The sequence below is a fragment of the Pimephales promelas genome, chromosome 21, assembly GCF_988280905.1.
Source record: "Pimephales promelas chromosome 21, fPimPro1.hap1.1, whole genome shotgun sequence".
NCBI lineage: Eukaryota > Metazoa > Chordata > Actinopteri > Cypriniformes > Leuciscidae > Pimephales > Pimephales promelas.
In genome coordinates this window covers 3610665-3637624 of record NC_142789.1, presented here as the reverse complement: position 1 = coordinate 3637624, position 26960 = coordinate 3610665, and the positions used below count along the sequence as shown (strand labels likewise).

At 35.9% G+C, this 26960-nt stretch overlaps 1 protein-coding gene across 11 annotated transcripts in view; it reads left to right on the top strand.

Moving 5' to 3' along the window:
* The window catches only part of lrp1aa (low density lipoprotein receptor-related protein 1Aa), a 194953-nt gene that overhangs the window by 143266 nt on the left and 24727 nt on the right, over positions 1-26960 (top strand). For 6 of the 11 annotated variants that reach the window (XM_089125057.1, XM_089125055.1, XM_089125054.1 and 3 more), the window contains exons 60-80: positions 141-346; positions 692-880; positions 3194-3342; positions 3758-3851; positions 3938-4054; positions 4477-4596; positions 6049-6171; positions 7477-7602; positions 8534-8650; positions 10794-10900; positions 11092-11224; positions 12348-12470; positions 15555-15677; positions 17224-17361; positions 17466-17597; positions 21673-21804; positions 22073-22344; positions 24061-24239; positions 24357-24463; positions 24550-24669; positions 26305-26481. In XM_089125057.1, the coding sequence (XP_088981183.1) occupies positions 141-346; positions 692-880; positions 3194-3342; positions 3758-3851; positions 3938-4054; positions 4477-4596; positions 6049-6171; positions 7477-7602; positions 8534-8650; positions 10794-10900; positions 11092-11224; positions 12348-12470; positions 15555-15677; positions 17224-17361; positions 17466-17597; positions 21673-21804; positions 22073-22344; positions 24061-24239; positions 24357-24463; positions 24550-24669; positions 26305-26481 (2984 nt within the window). The remainder of the gene's footprint in view (positions 1-140; positions 347-691; positions 881-3193; positions 3343-3757; positions 3852-3937; positions 4055-4476; positions 4597-6048; positions 6172-7476; positions 7603-8533; positions 8651-10793; positions 10901-11091; positions 11225-12347; positions 12471-15554; positions 15678-17223; positions 17362-17465; positions 17598-21672; positions 21805-22072; positions 22345-24060; positions 24240-24356; positions 24464-24549; positions 24670-26304; positions 26482-26960) is intronic. The other 5 variants (XM_039663238.2, XM_039663236.2, XM_039663234.2 and 2 more) reach the window with 1 other exon arrangement.

The following is a 26960-nucleotide window of genomic DNA, read 5'->3' as shown; positions in this document are numbered from 1 at the left end:
AATGACCGAAGAGCACCAGAGGGGTTTTAAAATAGCATAATAGGGACACTTTAATTGTGTTTGTTTTTCATTATTTGGTTCTCCTCTCCTAATATTCCTTGAAGGACGGGGAACTTAACAATGACGTTTGTCTTTGTCAGGTACCTGTACTGGTCTGACTGGGGGGATAATCCTCATATCGGCCGCATTGGGATGGACGGCACCAACAGAAGTGTGATCGTACAGGACAAGATAACGTGGCCCAACGGTCTCACTCTGGACTTCATCAATGATCGCATCTACTGGGCCGATGCCAGAGAGGACTACATCGAGTTTGCCAGCTTAGACGGAACCAATAGACACACTGGTGAGGGGAAAACACAAGCCATTTGGGAAAGGGTCTGCAGGTTATCATAACCATTTTTGGGATTCAGCACAGCAGCAGGATTGTGACTATAAACTGTAGTTAAGAAGATAATTTAAGAAAATTACAGGTATACATTTTTGGAAATATATATATATATATTATAACTGAGCATATGACAGATGATGAGGACTGTGAACGGCAATGTTGCATGTAGTATATGCAGGCTAATATACTTTCGCGTAATTTAGTTCTTTTTCAGACAAAGTGAAGACATCCCTGTTTAAAGCATACTGTTGCGTGTTTATTATGTTTGTGTAGTTAAAAATCCCCACGTTTGTGTTGCAGTTTTGACTCAGGACATCCCACACATATTCGCCATGACTATTTTTGAGGAGTACATCTACTGGACAGACTGGGAGACCAAGTCAATCAACAGAGCTCACAAAACACAGGGAACCAACAAGACGATGCTGATCAGCACACTACACAGACCCATGGACATCCACATCTACCACCCCTACAGACAGCCAGAAGGTCAGGACACTCATGAGTCGCGCTTACACCCAAATTACCTGTTACCGGACCTGTTGATCTAAAGTACCGTAAAGATTAGGCAAATTATTCTGGTGACGTAAGACTGCACGCCACTTTACAGTTCCCGCTGGATTTCATCCGCTGAATTTAAGCTGAACCTCGTCGCCGGGCCATTTTTTAAACTCCATTATTGATTCGAATAGCAAACAACTGTTACTGCACTCACCGCAACACATGGAGTTTAAAATGCGGCGTGGAGTCAACCAATGAAAATGCAGCATGAACTCAACCAATCGGCATGTTCAGCGAGCCCGTTCTCATCCCAAAGCGCCATATAGGACGCTTTTGCAAAAGCGTAAATATCCAACGCACATGGCACCCTTTAACGTGAAATGAGACGCAGATATATTTGGGCAGAAGGCGCCCCCTAGTGGTCTAACCCTTACCCTACACCATACCTAAACTTAACCATAACCGAAGCGTCTCATTAGACGTTAAAGGGTGCCATGTGTGTTGGATATTTACGCTTTTGCAAAAGCGTCCTATATGGCGCTTTGGGATGAGAATCCGTTGGTTCAGCGCCCAAGTCCCCAGGGGGGGGTTGGGTAGGCCTACTATGATAATATACTACATAGCCAATAATAAAAGATAATGAATTTCAAACCTGAACCAAACATATTTTATTTAAAGATCAACAGTCTGTCTTTAGTCTTTAGTCTGGCACAAAAAAAACAAGAAAAAACAGTGCATAAATCAGACCTTTCAGGCTATAGCCATGCATGTTTTGAATGAAAATTTGCTCGTCAGTGTATATCTAAATTCACGATTACAGTATCTCAATAGAACAAAAAAGCAAGGGAACAAAAAAGAAGTTGAAGCCTCGCGTGAGCCGCCATTGTAGCAGAATTTCACCTGCTGTTAGCATCCCATTGACTCCCATTTATTTTGGCGTCATTTTGACTTTGAATAACTTTACACCTGATGCGTCCAAAGTCTTAATTTGACCATTATTTATTTCTATATATAAAAGGCTCCACTTTGTATCTTACGTTTCTTGCCGTTTTTGGGAAAATAGGCTAACAAATGCGTCATAACCACGCAACTTTCTGTCGCACAATATAGACATTACCGTTAGGGCTGGGTAATAAATATTGATTTCTCGATATTAATCGATTCTCATTTTTATGAACCGATATCGATTCTTAAATCTCAAGAATCGATTAGTCATCCTGTTTCATTTGAATGAATGGAACATTGTATCGCGGCTGCGCGCATCCAAAAAAAAAAAATCGCAATAATCTTTGTCCTTTGTTACTATTGATATGAAACAAAGTCTCAATTTTCAAATTACGTCCATTTACTTTAGAAATTCAAAAACATAAATAGCGTTTTGGCGATGTGGCGTGAGATCGCCCTTATCTCTCTTCCGGCAATACCAGTCACAGCGCGAAATAAACATGAATGAGCATCTGAAAGTGTGTTAAAAGATAGAGTACAGCTTATCGAAATCTGTATCATGTCACATTGATTCGCTCAATCAGCGTTTCAACCGTGGAAAGACGTCAGTTAAACAGCTTGTAATCAATGTCATCGTCATATTTACCTCAGAAAACCCACATCAACTCGTTAGTCAGCTACAAAAACTGAGCTGAGCATTTTGCTAAATATATACACCATATTACATATGCATTATGATCTTAATGTTCTTCAATATTTAATGCATATTTGAATAAATCTGGCAAGTTTTTATGACAGACACCATTTAAATGTTTATATTTCATATAATCTTCTTATTATAAAAAGTGTTTGTGTAGCTACAAAAAAGTTCATTATTACCTTCATATTAGGCTAATGAAGCCTAGTAGGCTACAACTAGACTCCCATAGTTTACAGCATTAGTTAAGAGATTTGATTCCCTTGAGAAAATTTGCCATTTATTGTAACTGATATCCAAAATCATCAATATTGAATCGAATCGGAATCGAAATCGAATCGAATTGCAAGCTTGTGAATTGAAATCGAATCGAATTGTGAAATTTGTGTCAATACCCAGCCCTAATTACCGTATAGACAGGAGGAGAAGCTCACGGGCAATCTATGAGGCAAGTAGTTGTGCCGAGACAAATCTGAATCCCCTAATTCCCCTAAAACGTTGTTGAAATATTTTTTCTCGTCGCTTTTATGAACTCTATATCAATGGGCTTCTCCCTTGACTTTGTGCTTTATGTAAAATCACACACTGCACCTTTAAGAGGATGTATTTAACATAAAAACGTAACATGATTATATTACGCTTCTCTTGTCTCCCATTAGTCACGAATCACCCGTGCCAGACAGACAACGGCGGCTGCAGTAACCTGTGTCTGCTGTCTCCGGGGGGTGGCTATAAATGTGCCTGTCCGAATAACTTCTACCTGGCCGCTGATGGGAAACAGTGCATGTCGAACTGCACCGCCAGCCAGGTGTGTAGCTAAAGGGATTCTCCACTTTTTTTGGAAATAGGCTCATTTTACCACTCCCCCAGAGTTAAACAGTTGGGTTTTACGTTTTCAAATATATTCAGCCGATTTTTTTGATATTTAGAAGAATATCAGTAACCAGACAGTTTCTGGTCTCATTGACTTCCATAGTATATATTTTTTTCCTACTATGGAAATCAATGAGACCAGAAACCGTCTGGTTACTGATATTCTTCTAAATATCAGAAAATCGGCTGAATGGATTCAAAAACGGTAAAACTCAACTGTTTAACTCTGGGGGAGTGGTATAATGAGCCTATTTCCAAAAAAAGTGGAGTATCCCTTTAAATCCAATCTGAGACAGAATAACACACACCGTTTCTCATTCGAAAAATGTACCTCTAACATCTCTCCTCAGTTTGTGTGCAAGAATGACAAGTGTATCCCGTTCTGGTGGAAGTGTGACACTGAGGACGACTGCGGAGACCGATCCGACGAGCCTGCCGACTGCCGTGAGTGGTGTGGATTGTAGGAGAGACATTTTCACAGCCGAACCCGTGTGTAATAAGAGCACGTTTGTACATGTTTCTTCCAACAGCTGAGTTTAAATGCAGACCCGGTCAGTTCCAGTGTGGCACTGGTATCTGTACAAACCCAGCGTACATCTGTGACGGAGACAACGACTGCCAGGATAACTCTGATGAGGCCAACTGCGGTACGGTTATGGACATTTTTCAAGTATCTGTTGGGTTTTTTGGGGGTTTTTTTTCCAACAACACTACATGCAAAAGCAAATATCAATTGCATTAATAAACCATTTCACAAGATATAAACAACACTGGTCCAGAAGCACTTCCTGTTTCAGTTTTTTAACACTACATAAAAGCTGGGATGAAATACAACCAACAGAACATTTAAGTTAAACAAACATCTTTAAGATGTTTTCTTTACATGTGAAATAAAGAAAACAGTTACAAACTGAAACAGAAAGAGTTTCTGGACCAGTGTTGTTTACATCTTGTGAAATGGTCTATTGGTATTGAGTTAATTTTACACACCTTTAGGGTCAACGACTCAACTGGGTCCAGTAGGGCAATAAACATGTCAGTGTTATAAGTCGGTGTGTGTGTTTTGCAGATATCCACGTGTGTTTACCCAGTCAGTTTAAATGCACGAATCCCAGTCGCTGTATTCCTGGGATATTCCGCTGTAACGGCCAGGACAACTGCGGGGAAGGAGAGGATGAGAAAGACTGCCGTGAGTTTCTTTAGGAAAATGATCAAAATAGCTGCTAAAAGAACGAGGCTTGTAAAGCCGTTTGTGGTTGAATAATCACACAAGGCCGTGTCTTGATTTTGATTGTAATGAGATTCAGCCACACATAAGCGCCTTTTACACAGAGATCCTGGAAAATACACTGATAATGTGTCCCGGGATCGTTTGATTTTGGCTCAGTCGTTTTCCAGAATCTGTGCATGCGTTCACACACATCCCGTGAAGACACGTGAAATTGATGTGACGTGTAATGTCTCTGAGGCGTCTTACGTTTGCTCATGATTTCTCTCTCAAGAAACCACTCTTTTATTTATTTTCTGATTCGATCATAAATTAGCGAGTGATTTCAGTTTCAGCGGCGTCACTATGACACGCTTTACGCCAGCTGTTCACACAAGGCGTGTTCTGGGACTGCGTTCACACACACGTTCACCCCGGGACGTGTTTGCGTTCAGACAGAAGACGCTCTGGCAATTTTATGGCAAATTCCCGGGGGTCAACGCGCGATGTGAAGGAGCTATACATGCATCACACCGTTCATCTGGAAGATGCACATCTATGATGAGTGGAATGCATTGCTAAAATGTTCCCTGTCAAATTTTAGAAGAAAATATTCATTTATGATTTAAAATCTTTTGAAATTTGAGATTAGAAACTACCATTGAAACTTTGGGGTCAGTAAGATTTTATATTATTAATATTTTTACGTAATGCATGAGAAACAAAATATACTTCACTCCTTAGTGCATCCTTTAACAATGCTGAAAATGCAGCTTTGATCACAGGAAAATATTACATATTATCATATTCACATAGAAAACAGCTATTTTAAATTGTAATGGTAACACTTTACAATAAGGTTCATTAGTTAACATTAGTAAATGCATTAACTAACATGACCTAATGATGAGCAATGCATTAGTTACAGTGTTTATTAATCTTTGTTAATGTTAGTTAATACAAAATCCAGCTGTTCATTGTGCGTTCATGTTAGTTCACAGTGCATTAACTAATGTTAACTAATACAATCTTTGATTTTAATAATGTATTAGTAAATATTGGAATTAAAATTAACTAAGATTAATAAATGCTGAAGAAGTATTGTTCATTCTTTGTACGTTAACTAATGAACCTTATTGTAAAGTGTTACCATTGTAATAATATTTCACAGTTTTTACTGTAGTGTGTTTTTTTTTTTTTTTACTGTAGTGTGTATGCAGCCTTGGTGAGCATTAGAGACTTCTTTCAACAATATTTAAAAAAAAAAAAACCTACAGACCCAAACCTTTTGAATGCTAGTATGTATTAGTATGCCACATGAATGCAGTGCATGAACTAGTGTTGTTTAGTATGTTCAGTCATGGCTTTAACACTCAGGTGAGAGTAATATATTTGAGAATGTGATTGAAGTATAACATGTTTATTTGTGTGTAGCGGAGGTGACGTGCGCGCCGAACCAATTCCAGTGTGCCATAACCAAGCGCTGTATCCCGCGCGTGTGGGTGTGCGACCGTGATAACGACTGCGTCGATGGATCCGACGAACCCGCCAACTGCAGTAAGTGGACACTCATTATATACAATATCTATTTTGACCGACTTTTGGCAAGACTATTGATAGATAGAAGCTGGTATGTTTATTAGAGATGCACTGATTACAATTCTCTAGTCTAGACCGATCCTGATTTCCGATTTTTGCTTGAGTTTGATGTGCCGATACCGATTTTATTTTTTATTCTTTATCTTCTCTTTAATAGAAAATTTTTGAACAGGTAATCGTTATAAAACGGAATTAAATAAATTACTCCTGGTGTGGGAAATTCAAATTGACCGGCATAAAATCGGATTATGTCAAACTGACCGGCCAGTCGTTGATCATGGCCGATCACGTGGAAATCGGCTGATTCCGATCACCAGCCGATCAATCGGTGCATCTCTAATGTTTATAATCCTAAAATGGCTGAATATCTGCTGATATTATCATTAGTCAATCACTTACAGTTAAAGGGATAGTTCACCCAAAAATGAAAACTAGCCCATGATTTACTCACCCTCAAGTCATCCTATATATGGCATTCTTCTTTCAGACGAATACAATTGGAGTTATATTTAAAAGTTTCCTGGCTTTCAAGCTTTATAGTGGCAGTGAATTGACATTTCTGTTTTGAAGTCCATAAAAGTGCATCTATCCATCATAAAAGTGCATCTATCCATGATAAAAGTGCATCTATCCATCATAAAAGCGCATCTATCCATTATAAAAGTGAATCTATCCATCATAAAAGCGCATCTATCATCATAAAAGTGCAACTATCCATCATAAATGCGCATCTATCCATCATAAAAGCGCATCTATCTATCATAAAAGTGCATCTCTTATCATAAAAGTGCATCTGTCCATCATAAATGCGCATCTATCCATCATAAAAGTGCATCTATCCATCATAAAAGTGCATCTATCATCATAAAAGTGCATCTGTCCATCATAAAAGTACATCTATCCATCATAAAAGTGCATCTATCCATCATAAAAGTGCATCTATCCATCATAAAAGTGCATCTATCATCATAAAAGTGCATCTATCCATCATAAAAGTACATCTATCATCATAAAAGCGCATCTATCATCATAAAAGTGCATCTATCCATCATAAAAGTGCATCTATCATCATAAAAGCGCATCTGTCCATCATAAACGTGCATTTATCCATCATAAAAGTGAATCTATTCATCATAAAAGTGCATCTATCATCATAAAAGTGCATCTATCCATCGTATAAGTGCATCTGTTCATTTTTGGGTGAACTATCCCTTTAATATCAATAGTAGCATCAGTGCAGTTGTTTGTCTTTTCTCTCTGTAGCTCAGATGACGTGTGGTGTGGATGAGTTCCGCTGTAAAGACTCGGGCCGCTGTATCCCGGCGCGCTGGAAGTGTGACGGAGAGGACGACTGTGGCGACTCCTCGGATGAGCCCAAAGAGGAGTGCGGTGCGAATACATTAGCACATGCCATTTAAACTTACTACATTTACTCATTCCAAATTCTGTTTGACATATTTATAGCTGTTTTGGTCAAATTTAAAATAAACAATTTTAAAAGTATTGAATTTGATTTAAAACTCATAATAGTTTTCGTTCATGAAATATTATTTTGGAGAGAGTTATTTAAAAAATACTTGTCAAGTATAGCTTATATTTATATTAGGAATTATTTTGGTCAAATATATATATATATATATATATATTTAAAGATTTGAATGTAATTAAAACGTATACGTTTTCCTCATTAAAGATTATTTTGGTCAATTTATATATATATATATATATATATATATATATATATATATATATATATATATAGTTTGTTTGTTTTTAAAGATTTTAATGTAATTTAAACTTATAATAGTTTTCCAAATTAAAGATTACTTTGGTCAAATTTAAATGTAACATTTTTAAACATTTTTTATGTGATTAAAAATAGTAGTTTCATTCGCGTATTTCAGTTTATAATTTAGATTTTAAATAATTTTGGTCATTTAATTTAATTTTAATTTTTTTAATAAAACGTAAAAGTTTTGCATGTGATTAAAAATTATAATAGTTTTGCTCATTAACGATTATTTTGGTAAAATTTAAATGTAAAAGTTTTACATTTGATTTAAAATAGTAGTTGTATAAGTTAAATTTAGTTTATAATTTATATTTAAAATTATTGTTGGATTAATTTTTTTATTAAGATTTGAATGTTAATTAAAACTTTTATATGTTATTAAATTTTATATTATTAAAACTTTTGAATATTATAAAAAATTTTATTCATTAAATTTGTCACCTCCAATATTTTTTTTGTAATTGTGAAAGTTACAAGATATTATATATATTTTTGCATTATTATGTTTTAATGTGATTATATCTGCAGATGAGAGGACGTGTGAGCCGTATCAGTTCCGCTGTAAGAACAACCGCTGTGTCCCCGGCCGCTGGCAGTGTGACTATGACAATGATTGCGGGGACAACTCGGACGAGGACAAGTGTGGTAGGTCTCCACCGGCCACTGATGTGTGTGAAGTGAACATAAGGCACACATTCAAAGACACGCCTCACGTTACATCACCACAGTGAGGACAGCAGAAACAGACAGGAGATGCGAAATGAGCAAAATCACACAGGCTCAGAAACCTGATCATTACCATTCTCATTAATTGGTTCATGAGCTCGTTGGTAATGAACAAGGGGGCTTTTTTCATTCGTGCATGTTTCTGTTTCGTCCAGTCATTTACGTGTCTACATCTTGTTTTTATTCTTCATTTCACACTGCCACATTGATGTGGTTTAGAGGTAGGTTTCCATTTTCAAATGTCCTTCAGTCCTGAGACGCCTCCTTCAGTGGCTGCTTGCTGATGACAGGGAGGCTTGAATGTTTTACTAAATTTAAATATGTGTTTAAAACTAAACGGTTAGTAATGATCATCATTGAATCATGATAATCAAAGGCGATGACGATGTGCCTTCTCCAGTCTCAGCAGTGAGCCTCTGTCCAGCCCATTCCTGCAGTTTTGAACAGTTTTGATTTGAATTTGATTTGTCCCCCCGAACACCCGAGTCTCCATCTGTCCCCGTGTCTCCGGTCATATCAACCCCTGCTTCTCCAGCCGAAGTGATGTGTATCACATGATAAAAAACGTCCAGGCCACATTTCACCGCAAAATTACATTTTGTTGAAAGAAAATGAAGCTTGTTGTTTTTTGTCTTGCACTGTGACATTATTTTTGATGGCAATGAAGCCCATTTTCCCCTCCTAAACTTCTCATTGTACATTTTTTCAGACCTTTTACTTTACAATTTGTTTGTAGTTATTGTCAGTGGCGATTCTCACTAGATTATTATTACTATGATTTACTGTGATACTTTTATGTGTGCACTTAAAAGACAACTCCGGCGCAAAATGAACCTTTGTTCTAATTACACATTGTTACCTATTCAACCGTTATCTGAGATTTGTTTTCATGATTGCCGAATGTAAATAGTTTTATCTCTAAAAACAGTTTAGCCTATAGCGCTAGTATAATCATGCTAGTATATTGGGCATAGAGCAATGACAAATAAAAATCGCTTGTTATTACCACTAACGAAGCTCAAAATAGCCCCACAGTTACACGGTAGCATAATAAGGGTCCCTACATTCAAACCGAAGCATTGAGAACTTTGTCAGTGTCCAAACAGTTTAATAAGAAGATATTTTATACACACAGTCAACTTCGCGAATACAGGAAGAAGCCATCTTTGAAAAATAGTCTCTACCAGTCGATCTACGAGCGCCGATCCAAGTGCGCTGAACTGTGCAGAATCTCATATGATCCGTTGTTTCCGGAAGAAACACAAACACGAACCGTTTACTTGTCTTCAATATGTACACGTAGCCTACAGTTCGCGATCACCTTATCACCTTATTCACATCTCACCAGCGCACTTGGATCGGCGCTCGTAGATCGACTGGTAGAGACTATTTTTCAAAGATGGCTTCTTCCTGTATTCGCGAAGTTGACTGTATGTATAAAATATCTTCTCATTAAACTGTATGGACACTGACAAAGTTCTCAATGCGTCGGTTTGAATGTAGGGACTCTTATTATGCTACCGTGTAACTGTGGGGCTATTTTGAGCCTTGTTAGTGTCAATAACAAGCAATTTTTATTTGTCATTACTCTATGCCCTATATACTAGCATTATACTAGCATTATAGGCTAAACTGTTTTTAGAGATAAAACTATTTACATTCGGCAATCATGAAAACAAATCTCAGATAACGGTTGAATAGGTAACAATGTGTTATTAGACCAAAGGTTCATTTTGCGCCGGAGTTGTCTTTTAAATGTACAGTAACGCTGTTGAAAGTGGATTGGACCGAGCAGCACAACACACTTGTGGCCAATCAGCATTAGGGGGTGTGTGAGATTTATTTGTGTACTATAACTAAGAATTAGGATGAAAATGTGCTTTATTGCCATAAAGTCGCAATGGAAGATTATTTTTACACTAGCAACAGGCTTTGTTTACTAAATATAATTTGTCCTTTCTTTCTTTTGATTATATAGTGAAATGTGACATGGACATGTTTTTGACAAATATGACAAGATGCTATAGAGTAATTGTGGAGGTGTGTGTTGTGTGCGTGTCAGTGCCCAGGAAGTGCTCTGAGAGCGAGTTCGCCTGCACCAGTGGCCGCTGTATTGCTGGCAGATGGAAGTGCGATGGAGACCACGACTGCGCTGACGGATCTGATGAGGTACGTCACAAAACCATTCAGTGCAGGAAAACACACTTCAGCAGACTCTATGGATAAATAAATAGGCTTAGTTTCTGTCTTTGTGCTTTTTAACCTTTTATCACCAAAATCTATCGAGCCCTGCTGTCATAAATGTTGACCCTCATGAATAGCAAACACTCATCGCAGTATGTATTGTGTGTGTTTTGCAGAACGGCTGCGATGTGAAGTGTGATAATGACCAGTTTCAGTGTAAGAACGGTCACTGTGTCCCGTTCCGCTGGAGGTGTGATGATGATGCAGATTGCATGGACGGCAGTGACGAGGAGAACTGCGACACTGGAGGTTAAACATGTTAAAGAAAGAGAATCTCCAGCAATATTATGTTGATATGCTGTTTTAGAGACTTTGTAGCCCTCAAACCGTATTCACTTTATAGCCCTTAATCCTGTAATTGTGGACAAATGAGGGCACAGATGACTCAGGTGTGATCCTATTTTTTTATCTATTATAAATGTTATATCAATGTCTTCGATAAAGTTTTGTCTATACATTTATGGTGGTTTTTTTTATTTTTTATTTTGGGGGTATTTTTGAATTTATTTACTTCAAAAAGTACCATATTTTCTATGTAAATTATGCTTTTATTTATTTATTTATTTTTGAACTACATTAAAATATCATTCCAATAAGTTCTTAGAGCTAAAAACCTAAAGATGAAGTGACTTTGCTGTCACCTGGTGTCTTATTTTGGCTTACTTTAGAATGCTCTAAATTAGTTTTTCCCATTCATTTCTATGGGTGCCCGTTTTTGACCCAAATACAAGATTAAGGAGTTTTTTTTTTTCACCCACTTAACATTGTAGAATTGAGTCAAACAAAAAAATTGAGTGTGTTCAGGAGGCAAACTTAGGAAAGTAGCCAAGTCTTGTATTGCTCAGATCAAGGGAAGTATTTTTTTATTTATTTTTTTAAATCAAAACTATTTTGCCAACATTTGTCCAGAATACGGTTTTAGGGTTAAAGAATCTACACACAGCTCTTTTCCATATAAAACATTTGTCCATAAAAGAACTCCATATGATTTGTGCACTACATTAAAGTCACACACTATAGCTTTGTGTGAGGAACAGACCAAAAGGTCATTATTTGGTAAAATCCCCTGCATTTGGCCAGAAAAACACTCAAAGTGTACAGATTTGAAAAGTTATTAGGTTAAGTAAATAATGACAGAATTTTTATTGATGGGTGACCTGTTCCTTTAAACGACAGCATTACCCATACTGTAAATCAGTGCCTGCTGTTTAATTAGTGATCAGACTGTCTGGAGAGGGTTTTTAGTATTCAATGAGGCCTTTCTGAAGATTCTCTGCCAAGCGTTTTACAGACACACACACACATGGTAATTGCTGTGCGGTTGTGCTGGAATGAATACAGATGACTTACACTGTGTGTGTTTGTGTGTTAGTGGGTCGATTCTGCCCCCTGGATGAGTTCCAGTGTAATAACACTCTGTGTAAGCCGCTGGGCTGGATGTGTGACGGCGAGGACGACTGCGGGGACAACTCAGACGAGAACCCAGACGTGTGCAGTGAGTAGTTTAATTTTTTTCAATTAATTAGCACTTTATTTCCTGAACTGTGATACAAGCAGATATAATAGGGTTGGACAATATGACTCAGAACTTACATTAGGCTTTGTCGTTTTATATCATAGTAAAAGTATTTTTGAGGGTTAATTAAAGCAGAGATTGTTTAAGTATTAAATCCCCATCTACTAATGCCTATATTTGAAGAATTCAGTGAATTAACTCTCTGATGGTCTTCGTTTATGAGTCACGTCCTGGGGCTTCCTGGTCAGAAGTGACCGGACACCTAAAAATGAAACTTCCTCCATCCCAGTAAAATTTGATTGAATTTATTAATATTTATGCAATAAATATTTTTTTTATTTTTGCCATGGAAATATATATATATATATATATATATATATATATATATATATATATATATATATATATATATATATATATATATATATATATTTTATTATTTTTTTTTTTAACCCTCTGATGGTCTTCGGGGTCTGTTAGACCCCAAATGAATTTTGCTTGAATTAAAAAAAATGTTCTCTTTTTCCAAATGGTATGAAACTTGCTACGGCTCTCAACACTGTCAAGATCTACAAAAAAAAAATTAAAATGGAATTCTATCTGTTTTTATGTAGGCGTGACAAAAAATAGTCACACTCGTGGTCTTCGGGGTTCATTGGACCCCAAAAAATACCATTTATTTTGTAACAGAACAATAGTTTTTTTTTGTATACAAATATTATTTTACTGTTTATTAATGTTTTTACTCAACATTTGTGCAGTTTTTGGAGGATTTATGATATCTTTTAAATATCTATAAATTAATAAATAAATATTTATTTATCATTGGACTCAAAATAGACACAATTCATCATCAAAATCAGAAATAACGCAGAACACAGACAGAAATTACAGAAATTAAGTGGCACACTTCCAACAATGCAAAAAACATCCACAATCCAAAATTATCATGCTCACACACATGCACACACACACACAAACACACACATATAGAGGAATGCAATATACAGGAATACATATAGACTATAAAAACTATTCGCTTATCATTTCTAAAATAAAATACTCTAAAATGCAGAACCACCGCAAAAATAAATTGGTAACACTAAGACACATTGAAAATGTGCACACACACACACAGGAATACATTTGTAAGGCTATAAAAAAAATAAAAGAGATGAGACCATCTGTTCTATTGTTCCAAACTATTGTTCCTAGTTATTCTATTTTTTACCCAATTTACTTTTTTTTTTTTTAATATTTTATTTTTACTGCTTTATTTGCTAATTTGTTATTGCTGTTCAGTTGAAATAAATGATCAAATCTTAAGACTCCAACATTTCTCTTTGTAACATGTTCAGGTTTGATTCTAATCATAATGTAACATTATTGAAAAACTGTTGTTTTTTCAGTACAAAAACAAAGGCTAAACTTTGACAAAAAGTATTTTATTTTTGTTATAAGTGTGATTTTACAATATTTAGATATGAATCCAACTGAATCCAACTTTAGAAACTATATCTTTCAGTAATTCAAATAGTTAATAGGCCTAGTGAAGCTCTATAGCCATCTAGTGGATAAAGTGACTTATTACAAATTTTAACCTGTTTTTTCCAAAAATTAGGCAAAAAATCTTACATTCAACCTTGTAAAATTATCCATGGTATCCCCAGGAATGAAAGTTAGAAATCTGGGTCTTTTATAAAGTTTATTTAACATAAAATGCTGTTTTTTTGTAAAAATCCTATTTAAATAAATATTTATTTATTTATTTATAGAAATAAATAAAAAAATCATAAATCCTCCAAAAACTACACAAATGTTGAGTAAAAACATTAATAAACAGAGTAAAATTATATTTGTTAAAAAAAAAAATACTATTCTGTTACAAAATTAAATATTTTTGTCTGGGGTCCAATAGACCCAGAAGACTGTAATTGTTACTTTTTTTGAAGACCTTAATGCAGTATTTTAGTTTAATATAGAGTTTAGGCCTTCAGAAAAAAAAAAAAAACTTTTTGAGGAAAACTAGCACCATCTTGTTACAGTATAGAGAAAAGGCGTAGAACCATGGTGTAACCACTAGATTTTCATTTTTGACCGAAGACCACGAGTGTGACTATTTTTTTTACGACCACTTAGCATGCTCGGATCATGACCTCAATTCTTTTTTGTATTCACATACCAAATGGCAGAAAAGTCACCAAGTATCATAACCTTCCGATGAAGCTGTGATTTTTTAAAAATAAAATAGTTTTAAAAATCATGCTAAATGTATAGAAATGCTTAGAATAAACAGAACTATACAGTATTTATCGCTATAGTTATATCGTTAGTCTGACATAAGTATGAAAACAGTTTAGAGTTTAAAGCAAAATAACGGCGGACATACTGGATCCTGTAAGATTTTTCTACAGTTCCACGTAGAGACTCCCGGCAGGAGCCGTGCTGCCAAGTACTCTGAAATGGGAACCAATTTTGATACTTCCCGCTTGTTTTTTTTTTTATTGTTGTTGTTGTTTCGTGTCCAGGGAAAAAAACAGGAAGCAACGGGACACCCAACATTTAGCTGGAAACCACTGCCCCCTAAACACCAGAGATGGCTAGGATGGTACTGAGGTTTTGTGGGGTTGCTGGGAAGGGGTGGGCTGATTTATTTTTACATGCCCCATACCAAGGGGGGCCATCAGGACTTCCTCTTTTTGGAGATGATAGTTCTGAGGTCTGGCCTTTGAGGAGGCTGAGGGCAGCGAGCCGGTCCCCAGTCTTGACCAGAAACATTTGGAAATAACATATTCACAAACATCAGCAAAAACTTTCCTGGAACACAAAACCACAAAACCGGCACTCTTAGAGTTCAGGTTTGAACGTCTATGTGTCGGACTATATCATCTGTATATACAGTGTGAATACTGCAACTTGTTAATAGAAATTTCCCACCTGTAATGCAGACGTGTGAAACAGGTCTTAGGATCCTTAATTTGCATCAGGAGTGTATGTTTATTTACAATGATCTGACTCTTCATATCAAGAAAGATCAGTGTGTTTTTAATCTGTGTGTTTCAGAGAGATTCCAGTGTCCTCCCACCAGACAGTTCAGATGCAATAATGACCGAGTGTGTCTGCCAGTGTCGAAACAATGTGACGGTGTTGACAACTGCGGAGACAACAGTGATGAACTCAACTGTGGTGAGTAATTGTATGGAATTTATAGACAGTGCACATATGATTTGAATATAAAACTAAATTAGATAAGAATAGATACAATAGATAAGTAAATTCTGGTAGTAACACAGTTTTGGTGGGCCTTCACATATTGCATATTATAGAAGGATTATCAAGAACCCATGGTATTTCTTTTTTAAATCATGCCTTGTACAATGTACAATTAAACCCTGTTACATCATAAATTTTGGGGTTGAATGTTACACAATTTAAGATCAGTGCAAAAATGTCTTGCAATGAATGTTTTTCATGAACTTTATACCAAGAAAATAAATTACTCAATATCAATGTTAAAATATTGAGATTGGACAGGCCAACATGAGTGCAAACAGTGAAATCTTGCTTGATGATGTCGTTTCTCAGATATGATGTCTCCGATAAATTATTAATAACATTCAGTAACACATTTTATTACCCATTGATTTAAATGTATTGGGGACAAAACTGATTTATAATGTAATGAAATTTAATATTTTTCTTCAGCTTTACCATCTAGAAAGATTTGGGTCTACCTAATAACTAGGGCTGGGTAATAAATATCGATTTCTCGATATTAATCGATTCTCATTTTTACTTAAACCGATATCGATTCTTAAATCTCAAGAATCGATTAGTCATCCTGTTTCATTTGAATGAATGAGACATTGTATCGCGGCTGCGCGCATCCAACAAATCGCAATAATCTTTGTCCTTTGTTACTATTGATATGAAACAAAGTCTCAATTTTCAAATTCTTTAGAAATTCAAAAACATAAATAGCGTTTTGCCGTTTTGGCGCTGTGGCGTGAGATCGCTCTGGCGCAGCTCCAGAGAAGCAGCAGCGCTACAGCGCGAAATAAAGATGAATGAGCATCTGAAAGTGTGTTAAAAGATAGAGTACAACTTATCTAAATCCCTAGCATTTCACATTGATTCGCTCAATCTGCGTTTCAACCGTGGAAAGACGTCAGGTAAACAGCTTGTAATCAATGTCATGTGTCGTCATATTTACCTCAGAAAACCCACATAAACTCGTTAGTCCACACTCGTTAGTGTTCTTCAATATTTAATGCATATTTGAATAAATCTGGCAAGTTTTTATGACAGCCACCATTTAAATGTTTATATTTCATATAATCTTCTTATTATAAAAATAAATAAAAGTGTAATTTAAGTGTTTGTGTAGCTACAAAACAGTTAATTATTACCTTCATATTAGGTTAATGAAGCCTAGTAGGCTACAACTAGACTATATATAGACCATAGTTTACAGCATTTAAGAGATTTGATTCCCTTGAGAAAAATTGCCATTTATTGTAACTGATATCCAAAATAATCGATATTGAATCGAATCGAAATCGAATCGAATTGTGAAATTTGTCTCAATACCCAGCCCTACTAATAACGTGACTAAGATCATCAGTATCATGTTAATCATGTCAGTCGGCTATGAAGTCGTGAGGACACAAATGATGTCCTTTCCTGTGAAGAAGTCCTTGATTATAAAGTGAATTTGTCTGTTCCCTGTCAGAACCTCCTGAACCTGCGTCCTGTGGAAAGGGTGAGTTTACATGCAGTAGCGGAAAGTGTATCAGTATTAACCAACGCTGCAATTTCTTCAATGACTGTGAGGACTACGGCTCCGATGAGATCAACTGCAACAAGAGAGGTGAGTTTATTCTTTTGTGTGTGTGTGTGTCAGGTATTTTTGTCAAAACTAGAAGATGAAGGTATCCTGAGTGTGTATCTGTGTTGCTGTGTGTCTCTGGACAGATTCGGGTCTATATGAATGCCATCAGAACCGCAGTATGTGTGGAGATGAAAGTCAGTGTGTGGTGAACGGAACCGACTCGTTCTGCTCCTGCAGACCCGGCTTCCAGAAAGCACACCTGAAAACCTGCACAGGTACAACACGCTCACACACACACTGAGGATGGGAGAAAACTAAACCACCGATTCTTTTTCTTTGTTAATCGTAATGTACCCATGGGCAAAACACACTCTTCCATAGCTGATAAATATATATATATATATATATATTAGGGGTGTAACGGTACACAAAAATCACGGTTCGGTACGTACCTCGATTTTAAAGTCACGGTTCGGTACGTTTTCGATACAGCAAAAAGAAAGAAATGCCAGAGAAATTTCCTATTTGTTTAAAGAAAAAATATTTTTAAATGAGTGTGAGTTTTCCTAGATCTTGAAACTTTCAGGTTTATAAATGGGGGTCATCTTTGAAGGATGAACAAATAATGTTTTGGTCATCACAGACTCAGAAAAAAAAGGAACAAAAGTTGTCACTGGGGCTGTACCTTTTCAAAAGGTAAACTTTTGTCCATTTCATGAGCTAATAAGTACATTTAGGTGTTAATATGTACATTTTGGGTGCTAATATGTACATTTTAAGTGTTAATATGTACATTTAAGTGTTAATATGTACATTTTAGGTGCTAATATGTCCATTTCAGGAGGTAATATGTCAATTTCATGAGCTAATATGTCCATTTTAGGTGGTAATATGTACATTTAAGGTACTAATATGTACATTTTAAGTGTTAATATGTACATTTTAGGTGGTAATATGTCAATGTCATGAGCTAATATGTCCTTTTCAGGTGGTAATATGTCCATTTTAGGTGCTAATATGTACCACTAAGCCTTTGGGTACAAAAGTGTACCTTTTGAAAAGGTACAGCCCCAGTGACAGCTTTTGTACCTTTTTTTTCTGAGAGTGCATTAAAAATAACATTTAAATATATATTTATTTATATAATATTTTAATTTTGAAGTGCTGGAAAAAGATGTGTGAAGTACTTGAAAGCATTTCACCATTCCAGCCAAACTGGTTCCAGTTAGTGTTACTATATTAAATCCATGGTGAATGTTGCTGGTCTGTGGACGAAAGTATTACTAGTTCATTCACGGCACAATGTTTCTCCTGGTTTCCATGACAGCGCTGTTTGATCTAATAGAGATCTACGGTTAATAACGGAGAAATGTGAACGCTTCTCACTAGATCTCGCAGCGATGCTATTACCTCAGTAGCGAATTCAAATGTTTTCTTTACCGGATCTCTTAGCGCGGTGTGGTAACAGTGTCACTTGATCAGGATCGGCTCGCGCTGCACATATGTTGCTGGTCCGAACTGATAAACGATCCGTGAAGCACATAACGAGTAGCGCAGTTTCGTTCTGCTTTCATTACGCTTGCCATTTGACGTTGTGTTGGCCGCGTCAGCACGAATTTTGCCGGCAGGAAAAATGGTCCAAGCAATCGTTCGGTTTGTATGCGTACCGAACCGGAAGCCTCGAACCGAAACGGTTCAATATGAATACATGTACCGTTACACCCCTAATATATATATTTATATATATATATATATATATATATATATATATATATATATAATTAATATCAGATTAAAACATCCCAGATTACAAAATATGTTCAAACAATCATAAAAGCAATCAGTTTTTATACGTTTAAAAAAATTCTTGGTTACATGGACGTTAAAGGTGCCATGTGTAAAAATTGAGGTTAAAATATCCAAAAAGCAGCCACACGCATCAAAAGAATGAGAAGAAATAAGGTTAATGATGTCATTAAAAAAATGGCAAGTTATAGTGCTGCCGAGATATTGACCTTAATTAGCATGCTAAATTACTAGCCCCGGCCCGGCAGGTGTCGTAATACCAGTTTCGGCCATGGGAGGTGCTATGCGGACGGACAACATAACCACCAGCCAAACTGCAATACACGAGTAACTCACACGGCTTGTGTGTGTACTTGAACCTGATGTCAGTCGTGTGGAAATACAGCCCACTACTACATTTCAGTTCAGGGAAGAGTTCAAAAAATGATTGGTCGATATTATGCATGACGAATACATTTTGGTAACTTGTAGCAGACTGTATCTTTCAACAGTGTTCGTGTTCTTTTACCATTCGCTAGTAGAGATGATCGGTTCACGTGCGCTAGGGATCTGTCGTGTAACATTTACAAGCGGCAAAACGGTTTGAATTGCGTAATAAAATTGACAGAATCTGAGAGTTGAGATTTTTTTATTGATCATAACTAACCTGCTCCGTCTAGTCTGTCGGTCTCCGTGTCCTTTTCGGTGCGTGACAAAATTGATGTGTGGCGTGAGAGCGTGTGAATTGCGCGTCTCACGGTGAATCCGTGAGAGTTGGCAGCTCTGAATGGCGCTAGCTTGATCAACATCAGCGAATGCTGTCTGTCAAATTAATTCAAACTAACAATAAAATGTGATATGAACTAAACGAATACTGTAAAACTTCAAATAATAGCCCGGGCTTTTATTTTCCCATATCGTCGAACTGCACCGGCTTGTATTTAAGACAGGCGTCTATGAGACGGCCTTTATAATGTAGTGTTCAGATGTTGTTCATTGAGTCTCTAATCTCTAAAAATCTCCAAATGCTCCACGTGAAACTGCGTCTTCCAACCTTTTACTATCGTGTCATTGATTTGATTAATATGCGCGAGGGAGAGAGAGCAAGACAGCGCTCGCCCATGTTGTTTGAAGACATGAGAGTGCGCGCGAATGGCCGCGGCACAACTCAATTTCTGGAGGTATACTGCCCCCATCTGGTATGGAATATGGAGTATGATTTGATTTTTTTGACAGATGGCACCTTTAAGGAAACAGTTTTGGAATGTTACTTTTGAATGTTCTCTGAACGTTCTGAAATGAGTATTTCCATTTTTTTTTTACTTATATGAAAGTCCAACTAAAATAACTAAAACAAAAGTCATAAATGATGTGTAGAAAATGTTTTCGTGCTAACATTTTGAAAACATTGATAAACACCAGATGACTTTGAACAAACATTCTATTAGTGTTACTGGAAGAATGTTTGTTCATAACTTTTAGAGAACCTTTCCGGAACGTTAGCCAAAGTTCTGAGAATGATCCCTACTAGGGAATATTAATCAAACAGCAATAACAAAGAAAAATAGAACACAGTTTTTTTAATTAATTATCTTTATAAAAAAAAAAATTAAAGTGAACCTGCTCCTGTGACACCGAACCAGACCAGCAGCATCACACTGGAATATACAGTATGCAGTGGTGGAGGAAGTACTGAATCTCAGTACTTAAGTAAAAGTACAAATATCCAGATAAATATTTACTTTAGTAAAAGTAGAAGTAACACAATGACAACCATACTTAAGTAAAAAGTAAAAAGTACCTGATTTTAAATGTACTTTAAGTATTAAAAGTAAAGTACTTGCATAACAATTTATTCTCTTAATGTCTATTTTCTAATAATTAATAAAACATTTAATTCTAACTCATTCCACCTAATACTCCTATAATGATGTTCAATAATGATGGAAAAAAATTGTTGTCACCATTTCTTCCATTACACATCATGCTTATCCTTACTATATGTTAATAACTATGTTTGGCAGAAAATGCGATTAATTTATGGTGTAATTCTGAACCTCTTGGCTTGCCATAATCCTTACCAAACGTATATTACACAAAGTGCGTTTCCTATGCACGTAAAAACAAATTTCCGCATATAAATTGCACGATAAACGCACTGCGTGCGAGACGCATTTAGTTGATGTATCTATGGCAACCAAACGTCACTGGTGAGACAAACGTGCAACGGACAGACGGTCAGATTACGTTTTGGCAGGGAAAAACTGATCAGAAAATGTAATGAAAAAGTAACAGAAGTTGTAGAAATGTAGTGGAGTAGAAAGTAGAATAATTGCTGCAAAATGTAACGAAGTAAAAGTAAAAAGTATGCACTATTTATTCTACTTAAGTAAAGTAAAGATACGTGAAAAATGTACTTAAGTAAAGTAACGAAGTATTTGTACTTCGTTACATTCCACCACTGACATTATGCATCGTATCATCATTCAGTGGAGACAAATGGGAAAGTCACTTTAAAGATGTAATGTTTTTGTTCTTGTAACATGACGCCTTCTCTCTCAACAGATGTGAACGAGTGCAAGCAGTTCGGGATCTGCTCTCACATCTGTAACAACACCAAAGGCTCACACAAATGCAGCTGCTCCAAGAACTTCATCAAAGTGAACAACACCTGCAAGGCTGACAGTACGTTCCTCAGTACGAGTCACAATACACAGTTTCGGAAAATTGTGATGTTACTGATTCCAATATCTTCTATATAGAGCTGTGTGATTAATATAGTTCACATTTTGTGTCAGTATAGATGAACGCTACAGTATTCACCAAGTGCTCCCAAATTTCGACCCAGTCTTGCTGACATGTTTGTGCACATTGTCCGCTCACTTCAAATCAAATGTGTTGTGTTGCTTTTATTTGGTTCCGGTATCTGTCGTTGTGCTGTGACGCCCCCTATCTGTCATTCTAGGCAGTGACAAACAAGCGCTGTACGTGGCAGATGATAATGAAATTCGGAGTTTGTATCCTGGGATGCAAAATTGGATATATGAACAGGCCTTCCAGGGAGACGCCAACGTCCGGATCGACGCCATGGACCTGCACATCAAATCCAAACGGATCTTCTGGACCAACTGGCACACCGGCAGGATCTCATCGTTCGAGCAGCCGTCTGCCGGACCCGCCTCGCCGAACTCGAACCGCAACCGCAGACAAACAGACTCCAGAGTCACTGATCTAGAGGTCAGTGCTTCACCGCGCGTGACGAGACAACACCACAGCTTTGAGAACCGATATATGGATTCATCACAGGCTTAATATCAGGGTTATTATAGTTCACTAAGACTAAAACCATTAAAAAAAGTTGAATTTAATTTAATCTACTAAAATAACTGAACACATTGAATTTTATTAAAAACTAAATATATATTTAAAAAACAATAAAATTAACCTTAACCAAATTAGAAATGAAAATAAATAAAAACGTTAAAATTTTTTTTAAAAAAGTTTAATTTAATTTAATCTACTAAAATAACTGAACACATTGAATTTTATTAAAAACTAAATATATATTTAAAAAACAATAAAATTAACCTTAACCAAATTAGAAATGAAAATAAATAAAAACGTTTAAATTTTTTTTAAAAAAAGTTTAATTTAATTTAATCTACTAAAATAACTGAACACATTGAATTTTATTAAAAACTAAATATATATTTAAAAAACAATAAAATTAACCTTAACCAAATTAGAAATGAAAATAAATAAAAACGAATTGAAAATATTTATAAAACCTATAGTTGTATCTCGGTGATATTAAAATAACACGTAATAATGCTTAATATTCGTCTCTTATACATCTCAAACCTGCGATTATCATTAAATAACACATTTAAATTATAATTTATTAATTGCAAATTGCAAATAAATTATGTTTTTGATTTAACATTATATCTTCATTTATTAGTTTACATATATTTTAGGGCTGTCAAGCGATTAATCGCATCCAAAATAAAAGTTTGTGTTTACATAATATATGTGGGTGCACTGTGTATAATCATTTCATATTTATATAAATACACACACATGCTTGTATATATTTAAGAAATATTTTCATGTATAAACTGTATATAGATTTATATATAATTTATATTATATATAAATATTTTATATATAAATAATATTTTTTTCTTAAATACACATGCATGTGTGTGTATTTATATATATATATATATATATATATATATATGAAGAGTTCAGATGCAAAAGCCTCTAAATGCCATTTGAAATTTTCTTCTTTAATGATGATTTTTATCAAGCTTGTATATTTAAGTTCAGTAATTTCACTTAAATAACAATTAATAGGTAATTATCATTGCCATTTAAGTGAAATTACTGAACTTAAATATACAAGTTTGATAAAAATCATCATTAAAGAAGAAAATTTCAAATGGCATTTAGAGGCTTTTGCATCTGAACTCTTCATATATATATATATATATACAAAATAATTATACACAGTGCACCCACATATATTATGTAAACATAAACTTTTATTTTGGATGCGATTAAACGCGATTAATCGTTTGACAGCCTTAATATATTTTTAATGCTGTTAAACTCCTTTCTTTTATTTATTTATTTATTTATTTATGGGGGTTCATATGAAGTAAGAGCAATATTCTAAAGGACTCTCTTTTTTACCCTTTATTGCATTGACTATAAAAAACATCTTATGTGTAGATTAAAATAACAAATGATTTGTATTATAAAAAAGATCTATATTTAAATATCTACATTTAAATAAATATATTTATAAAGAATAAATAAAGCAAAATTTGACACTAGGAAAAAGAAGCATGTAACACATAATGGCGTAACAGCGCAGAGTAAAGTAAGAGTGGAATACACAGAGAATAAATGAAGTAAGATGTGCTCTGTGTGTTTGGGTGTCTGTAGATCCCGGGTCTGAAGATGCCTCGTGGGATCGCTGTGGACTGGGTGGCCAACAACATCTACTGGACGGACTCGGGTCGGGATGTCATCGAGGTGGCACAGATGAACGGGCGCAACCGTAAAACCCTCATCTCGGGCATGATTGACGAGCCCTACGCCATCGTGGTGGACCCGCAGAGAGGGTGAGAAGAGATACGCCAGTGCCTTAAACACAAATCAATGCATCCGTTCATAGTTAGGGTTAACTCAAAGTGCATTTGGCTTTGCATTAAAACTATGTAAACAATTGATTCTCGAAGCACCATGTACTGGGCCGACTGGGGAAACCACCCTAAGATTGAGACTGCCGCGATGGACGGGACCATGAGAGAGACGCTGGTGCATGAGAACATCCAGTGGCCCACAGGTCAGTCATGTGAATCAAACACCACACACACTGATTCAAGCACCTGTAACACACATAACATGACGTCTGTCGTGTTTGTTTGGCAGGTCTCGCTGTGGATTACTTCAACGAGCGTCTGTACTGGGCTGATGCTAAACTCTCGGTTATTGGGAGCGTCAGACTGAATGGGACGGATCCGGTCATAGCTGTCTCCAGCCTTAAAAACAGTTGAGTCATTCACTTCAGCAGTTAATGTCACATCCGTGAAACACATATGTGCATTCAGTTCGTGAACGAATCGTTCTTTTGAACCGGTACTGGCTGAATCAGTTCACCAAATCGAAGACTGAACCGTCTGAAACTCAGGTCAAGGCTCAAGTCAGCACATTTACTCAATCAAACTCACTTCCAGACAGTCACTCCTTCTCCAAATGAGCCTTTTTTTGGTTTTTGATGCCGAACTCATTCAGCGATCCAGTTAATCCAACGGTACACTGAACTGAGAACAGTCTTTCAGGCATGTCAGTTGCAATTTTGGTGCAGGTTTTGCAAACAGACTTTTACTGTAAGATTTGGACCCGACAGTAATGCAACTACAAGTAACCGTGTTAAAGGAATAGTTCACTTTTGAAAAAAACTTTTGCTGATAATTTACTCACCCCCATGTCATCCAAGATGTCCATGTCTTTCTTTTTTCAATCAAAAAGAAATTAAGGTTTTTGATGAAAACATTCCAGGATTTTCTCCATATAATGGACTTCAATGGGAACCAAACGGTTCAAGGTCCAAAAGACACTTTCAGTGCAAACTGTTCAAAGGGCTTTAAACGACTCCAGACGATGAATAAGGGTCTTATTAAGTGAAACGATCGCTCATTTAATAAATAAATGACAAAGTTTAAGTTTTATAAGCTCAAATGGTCGCCTTGCTCTGTTCTGTGATGCGCGTTCGTGACTCTCCTGTTCGAACTCGTTCATCAAAATGAACAAATCTTTTTCAGAGTCATTTGGTTCATTCAACGAACAAAGCGAACAAATTGGCTCAGAAAAAGATTTGCTCATTTTGATGAACGAGTTCGAACAGGAGAGTCACAAACGTGACTCTTTTTTTTTTTAAACGATCGATCGTTTCGCTTGATAAGACCCTTATTCATCGTCTGGAATCGTTTAAAGCCCTTTGAACAGTTTAAACAGTTTGTACTGAAAGTGTCTTTTGGACCTTGATCCGTTTGGTTCCCATTGAAGTCCATTATATGGAGAAAAATGCTGGGATGTTTTCATCAAAAACCTTAATTTCTTTTCGACCGAAGAAAGAATGACATGGACAACTTGGATGACTTGGGGGTGAGTAAATTACCAGCAAAAGTTTTTTTTAAAAGTGAACTACTCCTTTAACCCTATTCTGGACTCTCGCCAAAACTCCCATTATAATCAATGACGCTGTCTACACAGCACCTATTTATAGTGTTTGCACTCTTACTTATGATAAAAGCAGTTGTAAGAGTGCAGAAAAAGAGTTGCAATGATGAGATCACTGCATTCATTTCTGTCATTCTAAATATAATACTATAATCAACAATTTTAATTAGTTCATTTCGACATTTTTAATAGTGAGAAAATAGTAAAATATCTCTAGAGAGTTCACAGCAGTAAACGTTTATAGTACTTCAAGTAATGAAAACATCTTTTTATGGTTTTAGTTTTAATGACCCTGATGTATGCATAAACAATTTTGCAACTTTTGCAACAGTTTTGAAAGATTAAGTTAATGCATCTCTAAATAAGTTTGAATGTGCTTTTCTAAAACGTGAGCTATAAAATAACGACATCAAGGGTTTTTTCTCTCTCTCTGCACACACACAGATTTACACCACCCTTTCAGCATCGACATCTTTGAGGATTTCATATATGGTGTGACCTACCACAACAACTTTGTCTTCCGCGTCAACAAGTTTGGCAAGAGTTCAGTGGAGCATCTGACCACAGGAATGAACCACGCTACAGATCTGGTGCTGTACCACCCGTACAAACAGCCAGAGAGTGAGTCTGGCAGCAAATCTGTCAAAAAACTGATTCTTACAAATGTTATTTGTTTTATGTGACATACAGTCAAACCAAAATTTAGTCAAACACCAGATATAATGTTTGATTTTACTACTGTGTGCTGGACACTATATAGTTCATTTATGTAAGTGAGGAGAGCTAAATAAAGTAAACCGTCACATATTATACCTAAAAATTTGTCATACAGTGACTGACTACCATTAAAATGTATAAATATTTGGGACCAAAATTCACTCAAACACTTTGGCCTGACCATGTTTTGCTAATGTGACATTTTTACACCACAGACTGAACAAAATTAAGCGTTGCTTGGTAATAGTAACTAAACTGCTATTATCTAATTGTGTAGTTAAATTTAACAGCTGACAGATATTCAACATAATTCATTTGTGAGAGTCTAACAGAAGGACGGACAAAACCAGTGAAATATCAACTGAGATCTTGTCATATTTTAT